This window comes from Euleptes europaea, chromosome 4 (genome assembly GCF_029931775.1).
Source record: "Euleptes europaea isolate rEulEur1 chromosome 4, rEulEur1.hap1, whole genome shotgun sequence".
Classification (NCBI taxonomy): domain Eukaryota; kingdom Metazoa; phylum Chordata; class Lepidosauria; order Squamata; family Sphaerodactylidae; genus Euleptes; species Euleptes europaea.
In genome coordinates this window covers 46796275-46819421 of record NC_079315.1, presented here as the reverse complement: position 1 = coordinate 46819421, position 23147 = coordinate 46796275, and the positions used below count along the sequence as shown (strand labels likewise).

Below are 23147 nucleotides of genomic sequence, written 5' to 3'. Positions count from 1 at the left end.
AATACAGTTAACACTTACCAGAATGTGACCTGAACTGGAGTAAGGCACTGGTATAACCAAGTGTTATCAAAACAGACTCTTTCCCCACACGGCAGTATTCGGTATCTTTGTTAACTAAACATTTAAACACGCAGACTCCATCAGCTGCAAGGAAGAAAAAGAATCCTTTAGAGAATTTATTTCAAAATATATGAAGAACATGGTGGTAATTGCAATGGGTTGCCATGTTAGTCAGCAGCATTAAAACAAAAACAGGACTCCAGTGGCATTTTTAAAGGCTAACAAAAAATATTTCCGCATAAGCTTTTGAGAGTTAGACCTCTCTTCAAAAGATGCATTTGATGAAGTAAGCTCCAAGTCACCAAAGCTTAAGCTACAATAAATTCTGTTAGCCTTTATAAACATCACTAGACTCCTGATTTATTCAGCTTAATGTTAGCAGATACTTCTAAAATACAGAAATATGTTCTCATCAAATTACATAACTTGGGTCATGGGTCTTACATTTTAGTCCCACAACAATGGTTCCATCTTCACTTAAGCATTTAAAGAATAGAGGCAGTGTACTGCAACTTCTCTGAGCTGTGTAAGCCAGGAAGACCCTGGTTCAAATTTCACCTCTTCCATGAACTCAACAGGTGGCCAAAGGGCCACTATTACACCAGTTTGTCTCTCCTCCTGCACTACAAGGTCTACCAAGCTAATATTTGTAAAATACACTGAACAAGTCTAAAGTGCCATATAAATGTTAACACAGAGGGCTTTTAGTTAGCTAGAAATGAAGTACTTGGGGTGCAAGGTACCCCCCCACACCGATAGTAATTGCTACGCTATACAAGTATTTCTTTCTATGTATACCCGATCTGTATATTAGTAAATAATGCAAATATTATAGCGCCTCCCTCTCTTCAGTGTATCTCATCCAATGGAAACCAACTCCAAAATGCTATCTCCCAGAATTTCTTCTTTGGGAAGAAAGGAGCATATGATGCTATATTCCTCATTATGCTTAAGTTATGGCGATGGCCAAGTTCACACATTCACATTTGGTTTTTTTTCCTTTGAGGTCAAAGCTTTTTCCTCTACATGCAAGAATATTTTGTTGGGCACTTTCAAACAAGCGCTTCCCCTATGTTTATAGTTGCACTGAGGAGGATTTTCTGGAGAAATAATCAAGAGCAAGGGAATAAGAAAAATCCTGTTCTGATCTGGGCTGGGTCAGGTAGCTGGAAAAACAGGCAAATTATATCATACTCTTGTCTCTGTTTCTGCTTCAAAATACAGAAAACATAGAAACAGACATCAATGAGTCATACAATATTTGAACCTGTGGTTATGAAACACCATAAAGCTTTAAGTATTACTCCCCCACCAAAAAAAGAGAACTTTCTGCACACTCAATTCCCTCAAAATATAAATGAAAACATTCCTGGTCTGCTGTGTTTCTTCACATCAGTCAGTGGAAAATTCTCCCTGCATTCCATGACAATACAACGCAGCCACTGAAATACTTTTTCCCCCATTTTGAAACAAGCAATATGAAACTAGATTCTCCAGATAAAGTTGATGTGATCTTTTTTTCCCTTGTGCAATGTCTCTACTTGTTAGTACAGTGAATTTAATCCTTCATGACTCATTATGGGAAATGCTTAACCAAAATCACAGTCACAAACTACTTTTTAAGTATGTTGCTTCTCCTTACACCTGGCACTTCTCCCACCATAAAACTACAATTTAGTGTCCTGTGCATGAGTTTTATTTGAATCTTGCTTAGTGGCATATGTCGATGCTGCTTCCTGGAATAAAAAATACACTACTGAAGTAAGAAACTCAGCCAAAGATTGTCCCACCCTAAAAGTGATTTGTGGGATTCCTCGTGGTGGTCAATTCCACAAGACCTGAAAATAAGGAAGCCAGCAGTTCAGTGTAGCAACAAGGGATTGCCCTGTCTGAGTTTAAAAAAATATTTTTAAAAGGTCAAGGAGAAGAGTAAGTGGGTGGAGGGCAAGCAGCTAAGGGGGAGGGAAAGACCAGCTGGGCAAGGTTGACACATAGGAAGAAAGATTGGGGGTAGGTGGGAAAGAAAAGAGAAAGCAGAAGCAGAGGGTGCACAAGTGAAAACTAACCAAAGAGGGGAAAATGGGATTTCCTCTTTCCTGTGAATCCTTACATCACCCCATCTTGTCCATATTTCTTCTCAATTATTTACCCCTTCCTGTGTGGAGTGTGTGTCACTATTTTCTGTTCTGGGCCTCACCTCTCACAAACATGGTGGGAACAACAGCATTCCTGAGGTTTGGAGCCGAACGTGCTTAGGAGGCCCCCAGGGTCTTCCGCCGGCTCAAAAGGCACTTATGATGGCGCAAGAGGTCTGGACGCTGGCATAAGTGGAGTTAGGCCGGTGGCAGTGGCAGGCGGCGGAGGGGGAAAGCATGGAAGTGCCGCTGCAAGGGCCACACCAGCGCCCGAGAGGCGCAGAAGTGGCCGCACGAGCCGCGGGGGCATTCCTTGGGGTGTTTTGCCAGCTAGGTGGCCTCCTAAGGCCCTTTCAGGCTGGGAACACCCACTTTTGCCACTGAAAAGTTATGCCAGGTATTTAACTAGTGTAGCCCATTGAGCTCCATGCAAGTGCCACCCGAGTGTAGTATTTTCGGGAAGGGCTCAACCCGAGCTGCAGCATTGGGCCCTAATGCAGGGGAGGGTTGGATGCGGCATGCTGCCGACATCGAAAACCGTAGACAATTGCTGCAGCTCTCGAGGCAACGTACTGCACGGGAAACCCCGTGAAGACAGGCCTGGCGCCCCAAAAGACTTTCGCTCCGGGTTCGGAGGGGGGCTGTCAGCGACGGAACGGAACAAACGTTTTCAGAGCGGAGCCTTTCTCGTTTGCGGAGGCTTGGGGCATTTTGCTGCCCGTTGTCCATCTCGAGTTGAGAAACTGGTCTCAACCCAGCCAGCGGCAGTGGAACCGGAAAAGGCCCGCGCTGAGGGACAAGCCCGCCGCAGAAGCGCCCCGCCGGGACAACGAGGGACACCCACGGCTCTGCAGCTGCAACCGGGGCCAGAACCGACGCAAGCCTCCGGCTCATCGGAGCCGCGGATTACAAACCAAGCCACCGGCTCATTGGAGCCGAGGATTACAAATCATGCCTCCTCCTCCAGTGAGGAGGACGAGTGGAGCCTGCCGGCAAAAACGCTGTCGGTCTGCTGTAAAAGGGGCTCCTCAGCAGGCCGCTTCGGATCCTAAGCAGGGAGCTCTGGTGATGGTAAGCGATCATGAAGACAATGTGTACATTGAGGTAGCCATTGCATTGCCGAAGGGGGGGGGCAGTCTTGCGAGTACCAGCCCTAGTTGATTCCGGCTGTGCTCGGACTTTAATGAAGAGACTGCCAATAAGTTACGGGTGAAGAAGGTGGAATTACCTGAGCCCATTCAGTTTGCCCAGATGGACGGTAGTGATTTTAAGAGAGGGCCGGTTACGCATAGGACTGCCCGAGTCGCCTTGGGAGTTGGGGAACATTGGGAACAACTCCATTTCCCTCTAGCCCCTTCAGTTAAATATCCCATTGTGTTGGGAATGAACTGGTTACATGGTCATAGTCCTGCCATAGACTGGAAAACCCAGACTATTGCATTTGCACAAGCCCAATGTGAGCAGCACAGAAGGGAGGTGGTGTTCAAGGAGCAAGCGGCCGCGTTGCAAGAGCAGCCGCTCCCAGAGGGTCCACCGCCTCAGCTCCCCATAGAATATACTCAGTTTGCCAATGTGTTTGATGTACGTGAGTGTGATGAATTCCCCCCCCCCCATCGAGCCACTGACTGTGCCACTGAAGTTGTAGGAGAGGACAAACTCACCAAAGGGAAGATTTACCCTATGAGCCCTAAAGAAAAGGCAGTGTTACGAGACTATTTAGACACCAACTTGGCAAGGGGATTTATCCGCCCGTCCTCTGCGCCTCACTCGGCGCCCACCTTCTTCGTTAAGAAAAAGACTGGGGATTTGCGTGTCTGCATAGATTTCTGCAGACTCAATGCAGTCACTCAGACTAATGCCTACCCCCTTCCTCTCATTCCAGATCTGCTCGCTCAGCTGAAGGAAGGCTGTATTTTTACTAAACTTGATTTAGTGGAAGCATACCATCATATTAGAATCACAGAAGGTGACGAACATAAGACAGCCTTCTCCAGTTGTTTTGGAATGTTTGAATATCTGGTCATGCCGTTCGGCTTGACAGGGGCTCCGAGTGTCTTCATGCAGATGATTAATGAACTGTTACATGACTTATTGTTCCGAGGAGTGATTGTTTATTTAGACAGTATTTTAATTTACACCAAGACCATGGAAGAACATGTGGCCTTGGTGAAAGAAGTGTTACACCAGTTGTGTACTCACAGATTGTACGCTAAAGTTTCCAAATGTGACTTTCATCAGCCCTCCATTAGGTTTCTGGGATATATAGTGTCACATCAAGGGCTTGCTATGGATCCTGAGAAAGTTCGGGCAGTAGCAGAGTGGGAAGCCCCCTCTACCCGCAAACAGCTGCAACAATTTCTCGGGTTCGCCAATTTCTACTGCAACTTTATTCCTAACTTTGCGCAAACAGCTTTGCCTCTGACTTCCTTGTTACGGACAAAAGGTAAAGGACCTGCAGCTGCGCTACCGTTAGTCAAATTACAGTGGGGTCCAGATTGTCAACAAGCGTTTGATTTATTAAAAGAGTTGTTCACTTCTGAGCCAGTGTTGAAACACCCTGATTGTGAAAAACCTTTTATTGTACAGGTGGATGCTTCAGACGTAGCTATGGGGGGGCACTTCTCCAAAGGGACGAGGGCGGCCAGCTACAACCGTGTGCATATTTCTCTAAAAGGTTTTCTCAAGCAGAACTCAATTGGGCTATATGGGAAAAGGAGGTGGCAGCAGTAAAACATGCCCTCTCGATTTGGAGACATTTTCTGGAAGGGCTTGACGAGCCTTTTGAGGTCTGGACCGATCACAAAAATCTAGAGGCGTTAAAAGGGTCTAGGAAGCTGTCCACCAAACAAGTTCGTTGGGCGCAATTATTTGCCAAGTTCCGGTTTGTGTTGAAACATGTCCCTGGAAAAGAGAACTGTTTGGCAGATGCATTGTCCCGACTCCCCCAATACCGTGGTCAAATAGACCGACCGGTGGATTCGTTATTCACCCAGGAACAACAGGGGGAGGTGCCGGGATTGGCCGTGCTTACTCGTGTGAAGAGCCGAGTGGAGCATTCAGACTCGGCAAGCGGACTCCCGGAAGCTTTCCGCGCGAGGGTAGCCGAAGCCGCGCACCAGGAAGAAAAGGACAAAAAGCTCCCTCAAACCATTACTCGCCGGGGCGAGTTGTGGTTTCATGGGGTAAAATTGTATGTGCCAGAGACTATTAGGAGAGAAGTGTTAGAGATGGCTCATGGAGCAAAACCCGCGGGACATTTTGGTTTTGTCAAATCTTTGCATTTATTGAGACATCAGTTTTGGTGGCCCGGCATGAGAGCGGATATGGACCTGTTTGTGTGCAGTTGCCCCACCTGCGCAACTTCTAAAAAACTCATGGGAAAACCCCCTGGACTTCTTAAGCCCTTAGAAGTCCTGTCCGTTCCCTGGGAAGTCATTGCCATGGACTTTATTACGGATCTCCCCCCCAGTCGGGGAAAGACGGTACTGTGGGTGGTGACGGACTTGTTTTCTAAACAAGTACATTTTGTTCCGTGTTCAGGCTAACCGACGGCCCAAAAGTTGGCACGTATGTTTGTTACTCACGTGATGAAATATCATTCTTTTCCACGCAAGATAATTTCCGACAGAGGTTCACAATTTGTAGCTAAGTTCTGGAAAGCGTTTTTGAAACTCATGGGGGTGGAACAAGGTTTGTCTTCAGCACATCACCCTCAGACAGATGGACAAACGAAACGTGTTAATTATGTGTTAGAATGCTATTTACGCTGTTATGTGAACTATCATCAGGATGATTGGGTTGATTTGCTGCCTTTTGCTGAATATGCTTACAATAATGCCCCTCATTCGTCCACAGGATATAGTCCATTCCATTTGGTAAATGGCAGAGACTTTGGACCCTTTGGAAACATGGATGTACTCCAGGAAGAAGGGGTCACAAGGGAAGTGGGTGATTGGGTACAGGTGGTGCAAAACACGTGGCCATGGCTTCAGAAGAATCTGGAGCGAGCTAAACGCAAATATAAAGAACAAGCGGATAAACACCGTTCTCGGGGGGGATTTTACTGTGGGGGACCAGGTCTATTTGTCCACCAAACATTTGCAATCCCTGAGACCATGTAAGAAATTAAGTGACAAATACGTGGGTCCATATACCATCACCAGAGTGATCAATGAAGTGGCTGTGGAGCTGGCACTGCCCAAAGCTCTCAGGGGCGTACACCCAGTGTTTCACATCAGTCTACTTAAACCATATGTCACTGCTCCCCAGTTCCACCCAGAACCTAAACCTGAGGTACCAACAGTGGTGGTGGGGGGGAGATGCATCTTGAAGTGTCTAAAATTATGGATTCTAAACTAATGAAGGGAAAGCTGTTCTATTTGGTCCGGTGGAAACACCTTGGATCTGCTCATGATGAATGGGTAGCGGCTCCTCACGTCACAGCTCCTCGTCTGATTCGGCAATTTCATGAAGCGTACCCCCAAAAGCCTCGCCCTGCCGCGGATGTCGGAGGGGGGTCTTAAGGGGGGCAGAATGTCAGGATCCTGACCGTCTCTTCAGGGTCCTGACTGTCCTGTGCCTGGCTCTGTCAAGTACCAGGTCATGTGGGTTCGTTTCTCTGTGAAGTGTTTAACTGTCAGACAGGCTCTTGACATGAGCTGGGCCCATTGCTGTTCTCATGTCTTGTTTGGGTTTCGTTTCTTTGAACTCACCTTTCCCATCCTCCCTCCCTGCTCCGGCCTTGAGCCCTTTACAGGCCTCTCAGTGTTATGGCTGGTTCACTCCCTTGCTTTCTACTAGGCACTGTTATCTTCTGGTTCCCAAGCCACGTAGCTCTGCACCTGGGTGGGTGTCATGCTTAAAATTATGCTTTGTAACTTTTGGCCGCCATTAGCAGCTTTGAATCCGTGTAGTGCTCATGCTGTGTTCCTACATGTTCTTCAATAAACGTTTACCTGCTTCATACTCATCTGTCTGAGCAAGTGACTTATTGGGATTGCCGAGGGCAGCTGGCGAACCTCACATCCGCATCCTCATCTCTGCGCCACCCCAAAGGACCGCCCATCTTGGCCTGGCACCTCTGGAACCTGACTAGGAGGCTGACCAATGAGGCCATCCCAGGAAGTGCCCCCCCCCGGGGGAAGGTCCTCGAAGGCGGGAACTTCCCTTATAAGCGGCACTTTGAAGCCAGAGCTCACTTGACAGGTAAGCCTCGGATAGGCTGGCATGCTGCCGATCAGCGCCGGGGAGTTGGGATTTTGTGATTTTTCCCTTCCAGCTCCCAACTCTCGGGGGAGTTTGTGCATTTACCCCTCCCAGCTCTCAGGAGACTTTGCACATTGACTCCTCCAACTCCCAGCTCTCGGGGGACTTTGTACATTGACTCCTCCAACTCCCAGCTCTCGGGGGACTTTGTACATTGACTCCTCCAACTCCCAGCTCTCGGGGGACTTTGTACATTGACTCCTCCAACTCCCAGCTCTTGGGGGACTTTGTGCATTCTCGCCTCCAATTCCCACTTTCGGGGGACTCTGCCTGGGCCACCCCTGAAAACTGGGGGTCAGCCGGCTATTAGGCTGGAGTCTTCCCGGCAAACTTTGTGGGCAGGTGAGCTCTCCAGCCAGGTGGGAGCCTGCCCCCCTCCACCCTCTCCACTGGAACAGTGGAAGCGCGCACCTGCCCTCGCTCTGCTGAACCCCTAGAGTAGGCCACCTCTGATCCCTCTTTTTGCTTTTTTCCAGATGCTGAGCCTGGCCTGGCCAGGACAAGGGCTTGCAGCCGCCTCACTGCCGCTCTGCCCATCCATCACCACAGCTGCCCTTGGGGCGCCCTGCCACCACTCACACAGTGGTCACCATCAGGCCTCTCCAGCCTCTACAGACAGCCTGAGGATGACCCACCCACCTTCAGAGACTAGCCAAGGCCTGGGACCACCACCATGCTGTGGCTGGCAGCCATTCCCCGACACCCTTTTTTTTTTGTTTCAGATATCTCCATGGGCCGGCGTGCCACATGACCCCCACATAAACACACACACACTGATATCAAAGATGGATGGCGGCTGTGTGCGGAGCCTGTTTCCGCGTGCTTCCACGCTGTGCTCCCGGCTGAGAGTGGACAAAGCCAGGCTCACCCTGCGGAAGAGTATGGCCTGGGTGGGGGTGCCTCTTATGGGACCGCAGGGTGGATAGCGGGGCTGAGGGAGGTCACCAATGAGGCCCAGCTGCCAGGAGCTGCCCCTTCATTTGCATGCCAGTCTAGCTGGCTCTCTGGGCGGCCAACATGACAGGGGCCAAGGGAAAGAGACCTGGGGCTCCTGGGCAATTTCCCATTAACATTGGCCCCACTCCCGTCCTCTCTCCCAGGACCAGCTGATGTGGAGCACCTCTCCCCTCCTGAACGTTTGTCAACCTGCAGCCACGAGCAGTAGCGTGGCTGTGGCAGTGCTGCCATGGCTGCTACCTACTCCTCTGCCGCTGGACCTGTGGGCTATGTGTCTGCCGGCGGATTTCCCAATCACAGCAGGCAGCATATGCCCCTTGCACAGGGTAAGGGCCCCCGCCACTACTGATAAATAACAGCCGCACACCCAGGCCTCCGTCCCTCTTCCGGAGTGCTTGCTCCTGGCGAGGAGCCGGAAGCCACCTGTATCTTTTCCTTTGATGTCCCTCGTCCAACCTCCATCCCAATATTTCACTCCCAACATGAGGCCAGCCATGACTCTAAGCAGCACCACCAACAGCCCTGTGCCCGGGAAGGACTCCCAGTGCCTTGTGAAACACATCAAAGCACCTGGCCTCTCTCCAAGCAGGGTGTGCTGTCTTGGCCCGGCAGGCCGCAGGTGTTGGCTGTGACAATAATGGCAGCCTTTACTGGATCTCTCGTCAACATAGCGTCCCACTTTCACCTGTGGATGCTTAAGTCACAGCTGACTTAAGGCAACTCCTGGTGGGGTTTTCAAGGCAAGTTATTTTAGAGGTGGTTTGCCATTGCCTGCTTCCACACCACGACCCTGGTATTCCTTCCAAATACTTACCAGGGCTGACTCAACTTAGCCTCTAAGATCTGACGAGATCAGGCTAGCCTGGCCCATCCAGGTCAGGGCTCTAGTCTATATTAAGGCTTTTTATGCACGGCTGTTTCCCTCGTGGTCACCCCTCCTATTACTTTGGGCCTTTGTTTTGATTATGAAGGCCGTTTCAGACTGTCAGAGGTCACTTCGCTCTCCCCTGTATTTGCCCACGTTTTCAAATTCAAGATAAAACAGGTCTCTCAAACCGCAGGCAAAACACAGGGAAATGCAGGGGAAGAGCGAGGCAACCTCTGATGGTCTGAAATGGCACGCATAATCAAAACAAAGACCTGAAGTTGTTGGAGGGGTGACTGTGAGAGAAACAGTCATACATAAAAGGCCTAAGAAATAATGATATTTCTTAAAGCAACCAGCATTCATTTTGTCTTCTGACAACCAGCAGAAACTAGGTACCTTATGTAACATCCCATTAGAAGCCTAATGACTTCTCTCAGCCAATTTCAGACAAGGCGCCTACACAGCTTTGGAAGGCTTTGAGAGAAGCAATGGCCATTTATGCTTGGTTATTAGCTGCGCTAACCCAGTGGAACTGGTGTGGCTTTTTTGAGTTACTCATGAATTTTGCCTCCTTTGGGGATCACTCCGTGGCCACCCTGTACTTGCCCCACGGCTTCAGAAACCTCTTTTATCATGAATGTAAATTTTGCCTCAATCCCAAAGCAAAGCTGATCGAGGCAAAAATTGTGAATAGTTGTAATTTCGTAGTTTCTCTTCCCTACTCACTCTCGCTTGTCCTGCCCTCATCTAAGCCCTCCCAGAGAAGCCATTTTTGAGAGTGGTGTAAGGACCTCGGGAAAGGAGCCACACACACCCTTAGGCATTGTCTATGGTCATTTTCAGCAGTGTGTAAACATCTCTGGAAATGCGGATGATCAAATGAAAGAATCCCGCTGCTGAGATGGTGGGGGTGCTGGGAATGTATGGGCAGGCTACTGGGCTGGTGAGGCAGCAGTGGCGGCCATGGGGCAGGAAGTCTCTGGCAGGGAGCTGCAGTATTGTTGTTGTTTTTGGTTTTATGGTGCCAGTTTATTGATATACTGCTTAATTTATTACTATTTTAGTGTTTTAGCACTATATCGATAAACAGGCACCGTAAAACCAAAGACACCCACAAAACGCTGCAGCTCCCCACCGGAGACTTCCCTCCCTATGGCCACTGCTGCCTGTTCCCCACTCCCTCAGGAAAGTGCAATGGAATGTGCAGGAGAGAAAGCAACTGTGATAAAGGCGAGGGTGGCATGGTGAAAATGAACAGTGTGAAAGGGAGTGTTTACAAAAAGCAAACACACTGCCCTTGCAGCAATCATGGGCGGCGGGGGTGGGGAGGTTTTCGAGGGCTCCACTATCACATCCAATAAAAGAATCCTGCAGTATGTCTGGCGACTTAATTTAAAAAAAAAACCAATATCCAATCACAAGGTACCATTTTCGGGGGGCAAAGACTCAGATGTTCCACTTTTTCACAGTGATTTCTTCTTGGCAGATATTTACTCCTGGTACGCCTTGAATTTCTCCGGGGCAAGAAGTCCCCATTCATAAGTCTTTTTAAATTCAGTTTAGAAAACTGTGCATCTAGCGAGTGGCAAAATCTTGAAATAAGCAATGAGAAGTTAAGATATCAGTTTTATCCTAATGCAAAATGAAAGTTTCTATAGTAAGTCTATAGAGACACAGCATACAAATTTTCTAAATAATATAAACACACACATATATAAATAAAAATTCTATGTAATTTTAGAGATTCTGTGTAATTTCTATGTATGATTCTGTGTAATTTCTATGTATGATTCTGTGTAATTTCTATGTAAGATTCTGTGTAATTTCTATGTAAGATTCTGTGTAATTTCAGAATTAGACTAAGAATCTTCCCTATCAGAAAGAAACGTAGCATCTTTCAGAATTCACTGGAATTTATTTGTCATGGCCCAGACTTCAACAGGCAAAGCATCATCAGAGGAAGAGCCAAAGCAGGGAGAAATAACGGGCATTGCACCTCAGGCAGCTGAGAATGCAGGGCAGGGTGAAGGACAAAAGTAGGAGTAAACACCAGCCCTGCTGAGGAATTGGAAGTAAACACAGAATCACCTCCTTCGGCACAACTAGATGAAGCTGTAACTCCACAGAAGCAGGACCTACCCAGCTCACCTGAAGCCACTCAACAGCACAGGCAAAAAGAGAGAATGGAGTTGCAAAGTAAAAGGAGAAGTGCGCGTCTACAGGCACTAAGGAGACGGCTCCAAGACTGTAAGTTGTCTGAGGATGAGAACTAAGGCAAAGAGAAACAGCTTAAAAGCATGCTTGGAACAGACAGACATTGCGAAAGAAATTGTTGCAAAAGGATCTGACTTTCATTGCTGACGCTACTAGACATTGATAAACTGACTTCTGATCCTTGGACCGGACTTTTGACTTTGCCTCTGCACGCCGACTTTATCTTGGTTTCCAGCTCCTGGTGGGGACCCCCCCCCATTCCTACATTCCTGAACTACTAACAGCCTGCTCTCAAGACCAGCAGCTGGCAGTAACCCGAGACGACCTGGCCTAGCACACTATTCAGGAAAGGAATTGATAATTTATCTTTACAATAGAACTCCAATAATTAAACCTTGATCCACATTTTTTTAAACTTCATTTATACTCCACCTATCTCACAGAGACTCATGATGGACATCTGGGTTGACAACTATGGTGATTCTGCATGAATATATTTTAGGATGTGCATACACACTGGAAAGTTATACCCAACTACCACAAAAGATAGGTGAGATCCACATGGATGGATTCATCCTACATGACAATACATATATTTGTTTCCTGACTCTCTCCTGATCATAAAAATTCATTTGTTTCATGACTAACATCAGAAGTTTGAACCATTTAAATAACAAGTCTATTATTTTGATTATACAATCACTTTTAATGGCCAGTGGTGAAATGAGGCTGTAGGTTCTTTTCCCCAGCTTTCCTAAGTCATCATATGAGGTCATAAACTGTCAGATACATCATTGCAATAAAGAAAAAAAAATGTGGCAGTTACAAATGAGCATATCAAAGGAATCCTATAAAAGTACTTCATGGGGTTGCTTATATATTTTTAGCAAGAATAAGGAATGATCAATTTAACTCACCAGACAAACACACTACTTTACAGAAAATAATTGTTATAGTTAAATGCAAAAATTATCACATAACTCTTATTTGAATATCAACTAATTTACCAGGAGCACAAATGCCGGAACAAAAAAAATTATCATGACATCATATTATGATGCTAATGCATTGTTTTACTGCCATCAAACTCCCTGGCAGAATTTGAAACAGCTCTCCCCACTCCTTTTTTTGTGGCCAAACTGAGGATTAAATATCTGTTACAATTTTGGTTTTCTGTTCAAATACTACAGAAACACAACAGATATTATGCCTAGAGAAATCTCTATGTGTGTGTGTGTGTTGGGACCAGAGTAATGGAGTCAAGGCTTTGTTTTCACTCTTACTCTTTGATTGAGAGGAGCCAGATGGAATCAAGTTGTAACTGCCAAGAGACTGCCAAGATCTATTACTGCTAGATAAGATGGAAAGTCGCCTATTGCTTCTTTCCCCAGCAAAGTAGGGTATTATATAACACTTCTGACAACTTTTGAACTCACCTGAATCTGGCCATGATGGACCTCTGATCTGAATTTGTAGGCAGGTTTGGGGATGTAGTCCCCTGCTGCTCCATCTATTGTCATTGATTGCTCCCATTTTAACTGAATGTGGTTCTATAATTGGAAGAATGACTATCTTTGCACACAAACAAAGCAGCTTTTGGGAAGCAAGTATATGCTATCAAAAACTACTGTGGGAGGGCAAAACGTGTAGCCATAAGGAGATACAGTGACAGCTGTATCTGGTGAACTCTGGCAAGAATGTGCAACGTTCCTGAATAATAAGCAGCATTCCCCTCTCCTCCAAAAGCAGCTCTGAGAGGAAAAGTGCCAGAAGCCTTTGAGCCTGAGGCACCATCTGGCTCAGAACTGATGTTCATTACCATGTGAAGAGAAATGGTAGGGACTGAGCTCTTTTTCTTATTTTATGAAGGCTTAATGTGACAGAATGTGACGTTACAGAGTCCATAATTTCATCCAGGTGCACTTCCTCATTTCCCCCTGTAGAATAGGAACAACATATTTTCTTGAGAAGTGTTCAGACTGAACATAATAGAATTTTAAATTTAATAGTCACAAAATGATTAATTATGAATAAGAAATCTGTTATCTCAGGCGAAAAAATCTAACCGTGCATTCCTGAGCCTGGGGGCCGATTCTCCTTAGGAGGCGGTGTGACCTCGCTGCCAGCGTGTGTCTTGTGCCGTGATTCGACGCACTTATGCTGGCGGTGAGGGCAATTCCGTCAGCACCTGAGCACCACAGAGCTGTGCGCCGCTCCTCCGCTGGTGCAGTCTCCCCATGGCATAGATCATGGGGAAGACTTGCGGTGCCAGTGTGGGGGCATTCCCGGGGCAGGCTGGGGGGAGGAGCTGCCGGTAGGTGGCTTCCTGTCCCCTTTCGCCCCGTAACGCTGGCAACAGCATTGCTGCACCTGCTTTTTAGCAGGCGCAGCCTCGCTGTTCTCTATGGGGTGAAAAGGCCCTGTTTAACAAAAAAAGCCGCAAATAGGCTTTTTTGTTTGTTTGTTTGTTTCTCGGAGTAGGCAGAACAGTTTTAGAAGGAGGCTCATTCCTTCTCCCCGCTGTTCCCCTACGCCGATTCTCAGGGGTTTAACGGTTTGGTACAGATGCTTACTTTGCCACTTGTTCCTTCTTTACAAAGTTTACAATGTATAAAATAATATGCCATTGGAAGATGTGAGAAGGGTGTTATACTAAAGGAGAAAGAGGTCAGGAGACACTATTCATAACAGCAGTGGCTGGTACACATTGGAGCTGTGGGGTACAGAGGGTAGGTTGGTCAACAGCAGGTACAACCACAAGCAATAGTAGGTGTATTTAAACGATACCTTAAACTGTGCTTTAGCACTGAAGGGTTCCTAGCTTCTCTGAAGCGTGACCCTTTTAAATCCTCATGGCAAAAAACCTTAGATGAGAAACTGTCATTGTTGGTGTCATGAGTCAGCCTGCAGAGAGTCAGCCTGCAGAGATCTCCTCTGATGAAGAGGAAGTAGAGGCCAGAATAGAGGATCAGCCAAAGTCAGGAGATGACTCACCATGTCTGCAGCCTGCCAGCTCTAGGACTCCAGTTGGAACTGACACCTTGCAACATGCAGTGTCTCCAGAGGCCTCGCCAGGGCCACTGGAGCAGAGAAGAAAACAGGTCTGTCTGGCAATGCAGCAGAGACGGCAGGGTGCTAGGTTGAAGGCTTTACAGAGGAACCTCCCCAGTAGCAGTGATGAGGAAAAGCAGGGCTGAAGCACCACCTGTGAACTCAGCCTCATCAGCATCAGCTGGCTGCTACAGCAGCAGGGGAAGGGATTTAAGCCATCAGTTAGGCTGGGCTGTTGTGCAAGCAACTTGTCACCAACCTCGAGTACCTGCCTTGTTTCCCTGCTATCCTTTGGATTCCTGGTATCCTGACTTCTTGGACTGGCTCTGATTAACCCCTTGAACTTCCCTTGCCTGTATTGATATCTCGGACTCTGCCTTCGCTGTGAATGACCTTGGACTGTTCCCCAGACTACGCTTACAGCCCTCGCTCCTCGCCTGTACCACGACAGTTGGGCTTCTCACAGGATATGTTATTAGATCTTGGGAAAACTGAAGCTTTTGCCAAAATTAAAAAGCGCATTAAAGAGCTCGATTATAACAGCACTACTTTGCGTGCTCATCGCGTCTGTTCATCCCAGTTCTTCGGAATACCCCCTCCACGTGGTCTGCTTGCCTATACATATTATCTGACAATTCCTCGTCTCTGTAGAGCTTTTTACTTGGCTAGATTGAATGGTAATGCAGGGCAGAATTCTGAATATACCATACTCAGACAGGATCTGCCCTTGCTCTTCTGGCTCTATTGACTCATTAGCCCATGCCTTTTTGGAATGCCTCTTTTACGAGGAACTTCGATCGCACTATATTTCCCCCCTTTTAATATACAAATCCAATGCCTCTGTGACTGACATAATGCCTTTTTTACTAAGTGATAGGGACCCCAAGGCTACATTGTCAGTGGCAAGATTTGTTTCAATCCTTATATCCCTCCAACACTAGATATATGCTGCTCAAGATCAATTAATCAAGGAGCTTCTAAGGGATAAAAGGTAAAACAAGGAAAGGAAGGAAAGGGAAAGGAAAGGAAAGGAATAGTAGGTGGAGACAACTAATTCTGGTTTTGGCCCCATCCTCCTCTCTTGCAACACTGCAAAAGACAGTGACATTCAGCAGACATTCTAGAAACAGTTCTCCCATTGTACAAAAGAGGAACACTGATCCCTATGTAGGTAATAACCTAAGGCAGCCTCCTCTTTTGTAACTGTGCTTACAACAGCAGTAGAAATACCCAATGCAGGAGAGAAATCCCACCACATGCCCCCTTTCCTACAATCCACTGCTTAACACACTAGTCAGAAGAGGAAGGTTTATGAGGCAAAGCAGGACACAAGCCCTGCAGGTTTCCATCTGATCCAGAACATGAAATTTTTAGCTGAGGAACTAATTTTCCATGTTGTAAAATAACACAAGGTTAAGAAAACAGTCAAATATCATGCTGAAGGAAGCTACGCAAAAAAATAGAAACAGCACAGTAGCCAAAGAAATAGATACCACAATAATTTAACCAAATATGACAGGGGTTCTCAACAAGGAGGGAATCCCCCCCAGGGGAATTTTAGGGTTCCGGGGGGGGGATTGGGACCACTATTCTGCAAAGTGTGTTGTCTGGTAGATTATATACAATCTGTAAAATTGTAGTTTGTTTTTTTGAGTTAGACTATCCTAGGAAGGGGGGAATTCTATTCTGAACAATGGTGAAAGGGGGAATGGAGCAAAAAAGGTTGAGGACCACTGAGATATGAGAATAAACATGGGAACATGCACAGACGTCAGTGAGATAAACATAGAATAGAATAATTGGCAAGATGGTAGTACGTACACTACAAGTACAGCAAATAATGAAGCCAATACTCTATGCAGTTCTGACCCAATGGGGCTCAAAAGTAGAATGATCTAAGTATGGGAAGATATGGTCAATCTCCACAATTGGTTCTTGTGAGTTATCTGGGCTGTGTAACCGTGGTCTTGGTATTTTCTTTCCTGACGTTTCGCCAGCAGCTGTGGCAGGCAACTTCAGAGGAGTAACACTGAAGGACAGTGTCTCTCAGTGTCAAGTGTGTAGGAAGAGTAATATATAGTCAGAAAGGGGTTGGGTTGAGCTGAATCATTGTCCTGCAAAAAAGTATCAAAGGTAATGTGCTAATAAGGTCACAAGGTCTACCGGAAACCAACTCACACAGATCGCTACTTACACAAAAACTCCAACCACCACCCCCGACAGAAAAGAGGAATAATCAAAACATTAATGGACCGTGCAAGACGGATCTGTGAACCACAGTTTCTCAAGGAAGAAACTAATCATCTAAATCACACACTGCTAGCAAACGGCTATTCCAGAAATGAAATCAGAAGGGCCATTAAACCAAACAAAAATCAGAAAACTCAGGAAAAACAGTCTCCCATAGGAAAGGTATTCTTGCCATTTATTAAAGGAGTCACTGATAGGATGGAGAAACTTTTGAAAAAACATAACCTACAAACAGTGTTTAAACCCACCAAGAAAATACAACAGATACTACGATCAGCAAAAGACAAAAGAGACCCCCTCACCTCTGCAGGAGTATATCGTATACCTTGCAGCTGTGGACAAGTTTACATCGGGACAACAAAACACAGCATACAAACAAGGATAAAAGAACATGAAAGATACTGCAGACTTGGCCAACCTGAGAAATCAGCAGTGACTGAACATGGACGGACACAAACAGGACACAGGGTCTTATTCCAAGACACTGAAAGACTGGACAGTTCTACCAATTATTTTGTCAGATTGCACAGAGAAGCCATTGAAATTCATAAACATCAGCACAACTTTAACAGAAAAGAAGAGAGTTTAAGAATGAATAAGGCTTGGCTTCCTGTCCTGAAAAACCTTCTGACTAACAAAGACTACAGTCAACAATAGCCATGCAGATTAGCTTTGGATTTCACACATTAACAGATCACTTCAGGATACAATGGTTCCATATTAACATACCACACCCTCTTTAGCACATTATCTCGATACTTACAGGACAATGATTAGCACATTACCTTTGATACTTTTTTGCAGGACAATGATTCAGCTCAACCCAACCCCTTTCTGACTATATATTACTCTTCCTACACACTTGACACTGAGAGACACTGTCCTTCAGTGTTACTCCACTGAAGATGCCTGCCACAGCTGCTGGCGAAACGTCAGGAAAGAAAATACCAAAACCACGGTTACACAGCCCGGATAACCCACAAGAACCAATGAACTCTTACTGTGAAAGCCTTCGACAATAATCTCCACAATGTTTGAAACGTGAAGAAAGGCTCCTTATGCTTTAGTCCATTCGGAGCAATACTTTTCCACAGAAGGGTGGGGGCACTCAATGTCCCAGTCTATCAATACAAAAGATACTAAATAATATTCACATTAAAGGTCAGATAATTAGAAAGTTAATATACCATGTACAAAATTTTATACATACCAAATCATCGGAGGTACTATCTAGTAACCTTCCCTGCCAGACATCTGCTGAAGTCCCGGCAAGAGATTATTCTAACAGTCATATCCTTCCTTTAGGATCTATCAAGGTACAACAGACATTTTCCATTTCAACTTTAAAGTTAGCCTTAAGCATCTCACCCTGCCTAACGCTGGTCTCCCCATCCCCACACAGAACATTTTCGGGTTGCCACCAGTGAGCCATTGGCAAGAGGTACGCATGTTGTGACTGGGTGCTGGTTGAGATGTCGGACGTGAAGTGCACTGTTCTCCAGCTGGCACAATTCAACAGTGCCTTCATGTGGTCCCTGGCAGCCTTGTACAATGATGGCATCATAGTCCTGCTCATCGTGGTACATGAAGGGGTGTGTACCAGGGATAGGCATCTTTGAGCAGCTCATGGAACATGAAGTACTCTATGAGCTTGAAGGGAGGCCCATGAACAGCAGTCACTTTGCCAAGGAGATGGGTTATCCTTTGCCCTGCCACCTGCTTCCCACCTCTTGGGACCCCAGTGCCACCCTCGCCAAGCATCTCGGTCAGAGATGCTTGCTGTTCCTTGCCTACCGGAAACCATGCACTGCATGCAGCAGGGACAGCACCAGGTAAGGTCGTTGGGCGACTCACCTCTGACTGCTCATGACTGCTTGGCCACCTCCCCCAGCCTCTCTCTCCCCCTGAAGAAGCACCAACTGGTGTTGCTTCATCAGATAGTTCCGGAGTCTGGAAGTTGAGAGATGATGAAGGTCTCTCCATTGACTGATCTGGGCCCTACACAGCCAGCACCATGCATAACATGGATCCTCCATCACCTAGAAGTGCTTCCACATCGAGGATGTGAAAAGGCACCCCAAGCGGCCAAGCAGTTGTGGGCACCCCCGGAACTGCCTCCTGTGAGGAGCTTGGGGCCATGTCTAGTGATCCTAACCTAACCTTGATTTAATATTTGTGTGTGTTTTTTCTTTTTAAAAATCAACTACCTAGTGACTTCCTATTCCAGGACCTGACTAAGGTTAATCTACAACTGTCCTGGGGATGGAATGAGAAAAAGTTTTAAAAATTGGAAAAATACTGCATTTAAATTTTAAGATCCTGTCTAGTGCTCACAGCTCCCCCAATCAATTCCAAAGGAAAAAAGAAGAGCTTCTCTACAAGGTACTGCTTCCTTAACCATAGAACTGTAAATCTAAGGGTGGCTAGCTTCAAGCTCAGAGGCGACAAAGAAATGTTTTAGCTATTCAACTATTTGCCTATATATATACTGTAAATATAATTTATTGGAAGCGCTATGTAAAGGTTAAAAATATTTTAAAAACATTAAAATAGCACAATGGCATATCCTAAGGTTGACATCTGTAACCACAACCAAACGCGTTTCGGCCTATTGGGCCTTCATCAGTAGTTAATTAAAACCCATGTTAGCCTGCACACATTTACAGAAATAAATAAATACATACATATACAAACAGTTCAAACCCAACCAGGCATGTGTACAGGTAGTAAAATCTATTACCAGTTACTCAAATATCTGGTCAGATTGGTTCTAGTTGTAATACTGGTTAGTATATGTCTCTCATATACTATGTGTGCAGGTATCAACCATAGTATATGAGAGACACAGTATATGAGAGACACATAGTATATGAGACCACTGATGAAAGCTCCCAGAGGGCTTTTCTCCAGCCCGTGAGCTGAAGCAGCCAGCCCCACCCCCTCCCTTTATGAGTTTCCTAGGGCCACAGAAGCCCTGCTCGCCCAGCCAGCGACCTCCTCCAGTTGTTTCCGAGCACAGCGAGACCTGAGCGGGCTTGCACACCCACTCACGCATCTTTCCTGGGTGTAGAGAGGCCCAAATGGCCCCAAGTGCCCACTCACCCACTCCACCTTTCCCAGGCGCAGCAAGCCCCAAGCGGCCCCTTGAGCCCACCCCGCCCTGTCTTTCCCAGGTGCACCTTACCCAAGAATGGAATAATTGGAGACTGCCCAAATCTTTTCCAACATAGAAGAAGTTTCTACAAAGTAGAGGTTTTTTTTTCCAAAATAGGTTTAATCAGTGCCTCCTTGAGCACAAGCAGCACAACTCCCACTCTCAAGGAAGCATTTACCACTCCCCTTACCCACTCAGTCAGTCCCACTCAGTCAGTCCCCCTCCGACAGCTTTTATCAGCCAGGAAGGGAAAGGGTCAAGAATACAGGCCTCACCTGTTCGAGGATCTTGTCCACATTCTCAGGATCCACTAGCTGAAAAGCATCCATATAAATTGGACAAGCAGATGCAAAAGGTACATCATCTGTACATGCATCCATGACAGCCTCTAACCCAGAGTGGATCTGGGCAATTCTGTCTGCAAAGTAAGTGGCAAATGGATCTCAGCTGGCCATCATGTGGTCAGAGTCCAAATACTTAGGGTTATGATATAAAAGTCCCCAAACACAAAATACAACTCAGCTGGATAATTAACACAATGGTGTTAATGGACATAATGGTGGCAGAGAAATATATTTATATTATAAATCTTTTACTCTGTATCAGATACAACTTTCTTGCCTACTAGCATGTTCCAAAAGACCAAACGTGAAAGCATAGGAATGGGGAGTGTTAAGCCGTCTATAAATTAACCCAAATCTCATTAAGAATCTAATATATATGGACAAGCTAACATTTTCAAGTTTGTCATTTAAAATTCTAATGAAAATGTATACAACATAAATCTTTTTACCCCAAAAAGTAGTGAAGCCAGTTATAATTCTTGTCTATACATAATTTTATAGGACATATTATGTTGTTCTGGTGTTAACCAAGAAAATTCTTTTTCTTGTTCAAAAAACAGATAGCCTGACTATACAGAGATGACTGAAAATCTTTATTTTAAATCACTGTATTTGTAAGATGTTACTTCATTTATTTAAAACATTTATATCCTACCTTGTTTTTAAGTATAGCTGAAAATCAGCTATTTTAGGACTAATATGTCTCCTTCCTTCTGAAAACTTTCTGAATACATTTCTGTAATATTTTTACAAGAACTTGAAAATAATGGCACAAAATATTTCGTTTGTGATGCAGAAGTTGCCAGTCCACATGATCTGTGCCCCCAAACTCTCAAGGCTCTATAATTCAGCAGGTTTAGAGGAATCCATCCACCACCACCAACCCAAATTACAATTCCTACTCAGTGCCCAAGAGCTCACAGTAAAAATTCATGTGCTATGATTTCCATCTTGGGGACTCGTAATATTTCTTCCTTGCTCCATCATCTGGCAACTGACTGAGGTCCACAGCAAAGAAGCACAGCAAGACACCGAAACCCAGAGTAGTCCTTTCCTGGTCCGTACTTTTTTTATAACTTCTTTTTTGCAATCTACACTCTGGACCACTTCCATAGCTTTCCTGCCAGACAACCAGCTGGCTAAGGGATCCAGGGATCCATAGTAGATATTTCAGGCTACAGCAAGCCACAAGTGATCTGTGACAGACTGCAGTGCCTTCCCTGTTCTCTTTGCCCTCTCCTCACTCATGAGGCAAAATGGGGGCCACCTCACAAGTGGAAAAATCAGCAAACCACATATCCAAAAATTGTTGCTGCTGTTCTGCTTGTTCAGCTACTAGATTTTAATGCCTACACATATTTAAAAATGTAATTAGTCGCTGATTTTTATCAGCTCACACAAGCAGACTACCCATATGAACAAATAGTTTATGAAACTCTACGGCAGACACCTCTGGGACCAAAAGCACCAAAGAACTCTCCCTTAATTGGGAAAGTTCCACCTCTGTCAAGACTGAGTATGTAGCAAATGTTGAGCATGTGCAGACTGACTTTCAACCCTAGCGGTAAAACCAAACCAACCATGACAAAGATGGGATTCCTGAAGGGACCGGGCCTTACACATTAACATGAGCTGTGATACCTCTCATTTTAGAAATTTTCACCTGTACTGCACATAAGTCATGGAACTACCTGGATCATCACGTGCAGTGGCTGCACATGCAGGTTTTCGCTCTAGATAGCAGCCCCCCACTGCCCAAGAAACAGAATATGTATACGCAAACTCATGGGACTATCTGTGTGTGTAAAGTGCCATCAAGTCGCAGCCGACTTATGGCGACCCCTTTTGGGGGGGTTTTCGTGGCAAGAGACTAACAGAGGTGGTTTGCCAGGGCCTTCCTCTGCACAGCAACCCTGGACTTCCTTGGTGGTCTCCCATCCAAATACTAACCAGGGCCGTCTCTGCTTAGCTTCTGAGATCTGACGAGATCAGGCTAGCCTGGGCCATCCAGGTCATGGGACTATCTACACTGGTATAATATAAATGCACTCACTGAAAACCTTCCCAGCAGGAAGTTCGTAATGTGGGAAGAATCTTAAGCTACAGTCGCCGACAAGCATCTGCATACGATTTATGTCGGGGGGGGGGGGAGCTTTGCAAGGCAGCCTCCCTAAACGCTTAGGAGATCCCTGGCAAGGAAAGGAAAAATCCCCGAACTTAATATGTTTAAAGCGGATGACTCCATCTTTTCTTCGACAGAAAGCCAAGGTGGGTGGCAAAACGATCCCCCGAGAACGAGTCGACAACGAAACGAAAAGCCGTCTTGTAAAAGGCACGCGCGGTGAGCCAAGAACTTCGGCAACAGCTCTCTCTCCACTCCACACACACACACACCCCCGTAGCCAGAAACCCAACTGACCCCCAAGGTGACAGCCCCCCTCCCGCCCTGCTGCGCTTTACCGCCTGTCACGGTCATGTCGGCGTCCTCCTCTCGCGGCCGCAGCTCCAGCTGGAAGGCTTTCTGGCCGGGGGCGGAGAGCTGCAGCCCCTCCAGGAGCTGCTCCTCGCTGAGGAAAAGCAGCTTCACGCTGCATTGCAGCAGCCGGGGCGCCGAAGCAGCCATGGGTGCCTCAGCCCCGCCAGCCGGCCGCTGCTCGGGCCGCAGGAGATGCTCGGTCCGGAAGGCGGCGGCGGAGGCGGCGGCAGCTTCTCCTCCTCCTCCTCCGGGCTCTTCACTCCCGCGCGAGCAACCAGGGGAAGAACAGCCCGAGAAGAAAAACGGCAGAGGCGCTGGGCGCGAGGCGCGCTGGCTGGGCTCCCCTCCTCAGCGAGCGCCCCATCTGCGACGC

General features: G+C 46.5%; 1 protein-coding gene across 2 annotated transcripts in view; it reads right to left on the bottom strand.

The window, feature by feature from the left end:
* The window catches only part of LOC130476222 (histone-arginine methyltransferase CARM1-like), a 98393-nt gene extending 75472 nt beyond the window's left edge, over window positions 1–22921 (bottom strand). For both annotated transcript variants that reach the window (XM_056848118.1, XM_056848119.1), the window contains exons 1-2: window positions 22759–22921; window positions 19–144 (exon numbers count right to left, since the gene is read on the bottom strand). In XM_056848118.1, coding sequence (XP_056704096.1) covers window positions 19–144; window positions 22759–22921 — 289 coding nt within the window. The remainder of the gene's footprint in view (window positions 1–18; window positions 145–22758) is intronic.
* Window positions 22922–23147: the final 226 nt, after the last annotated feature.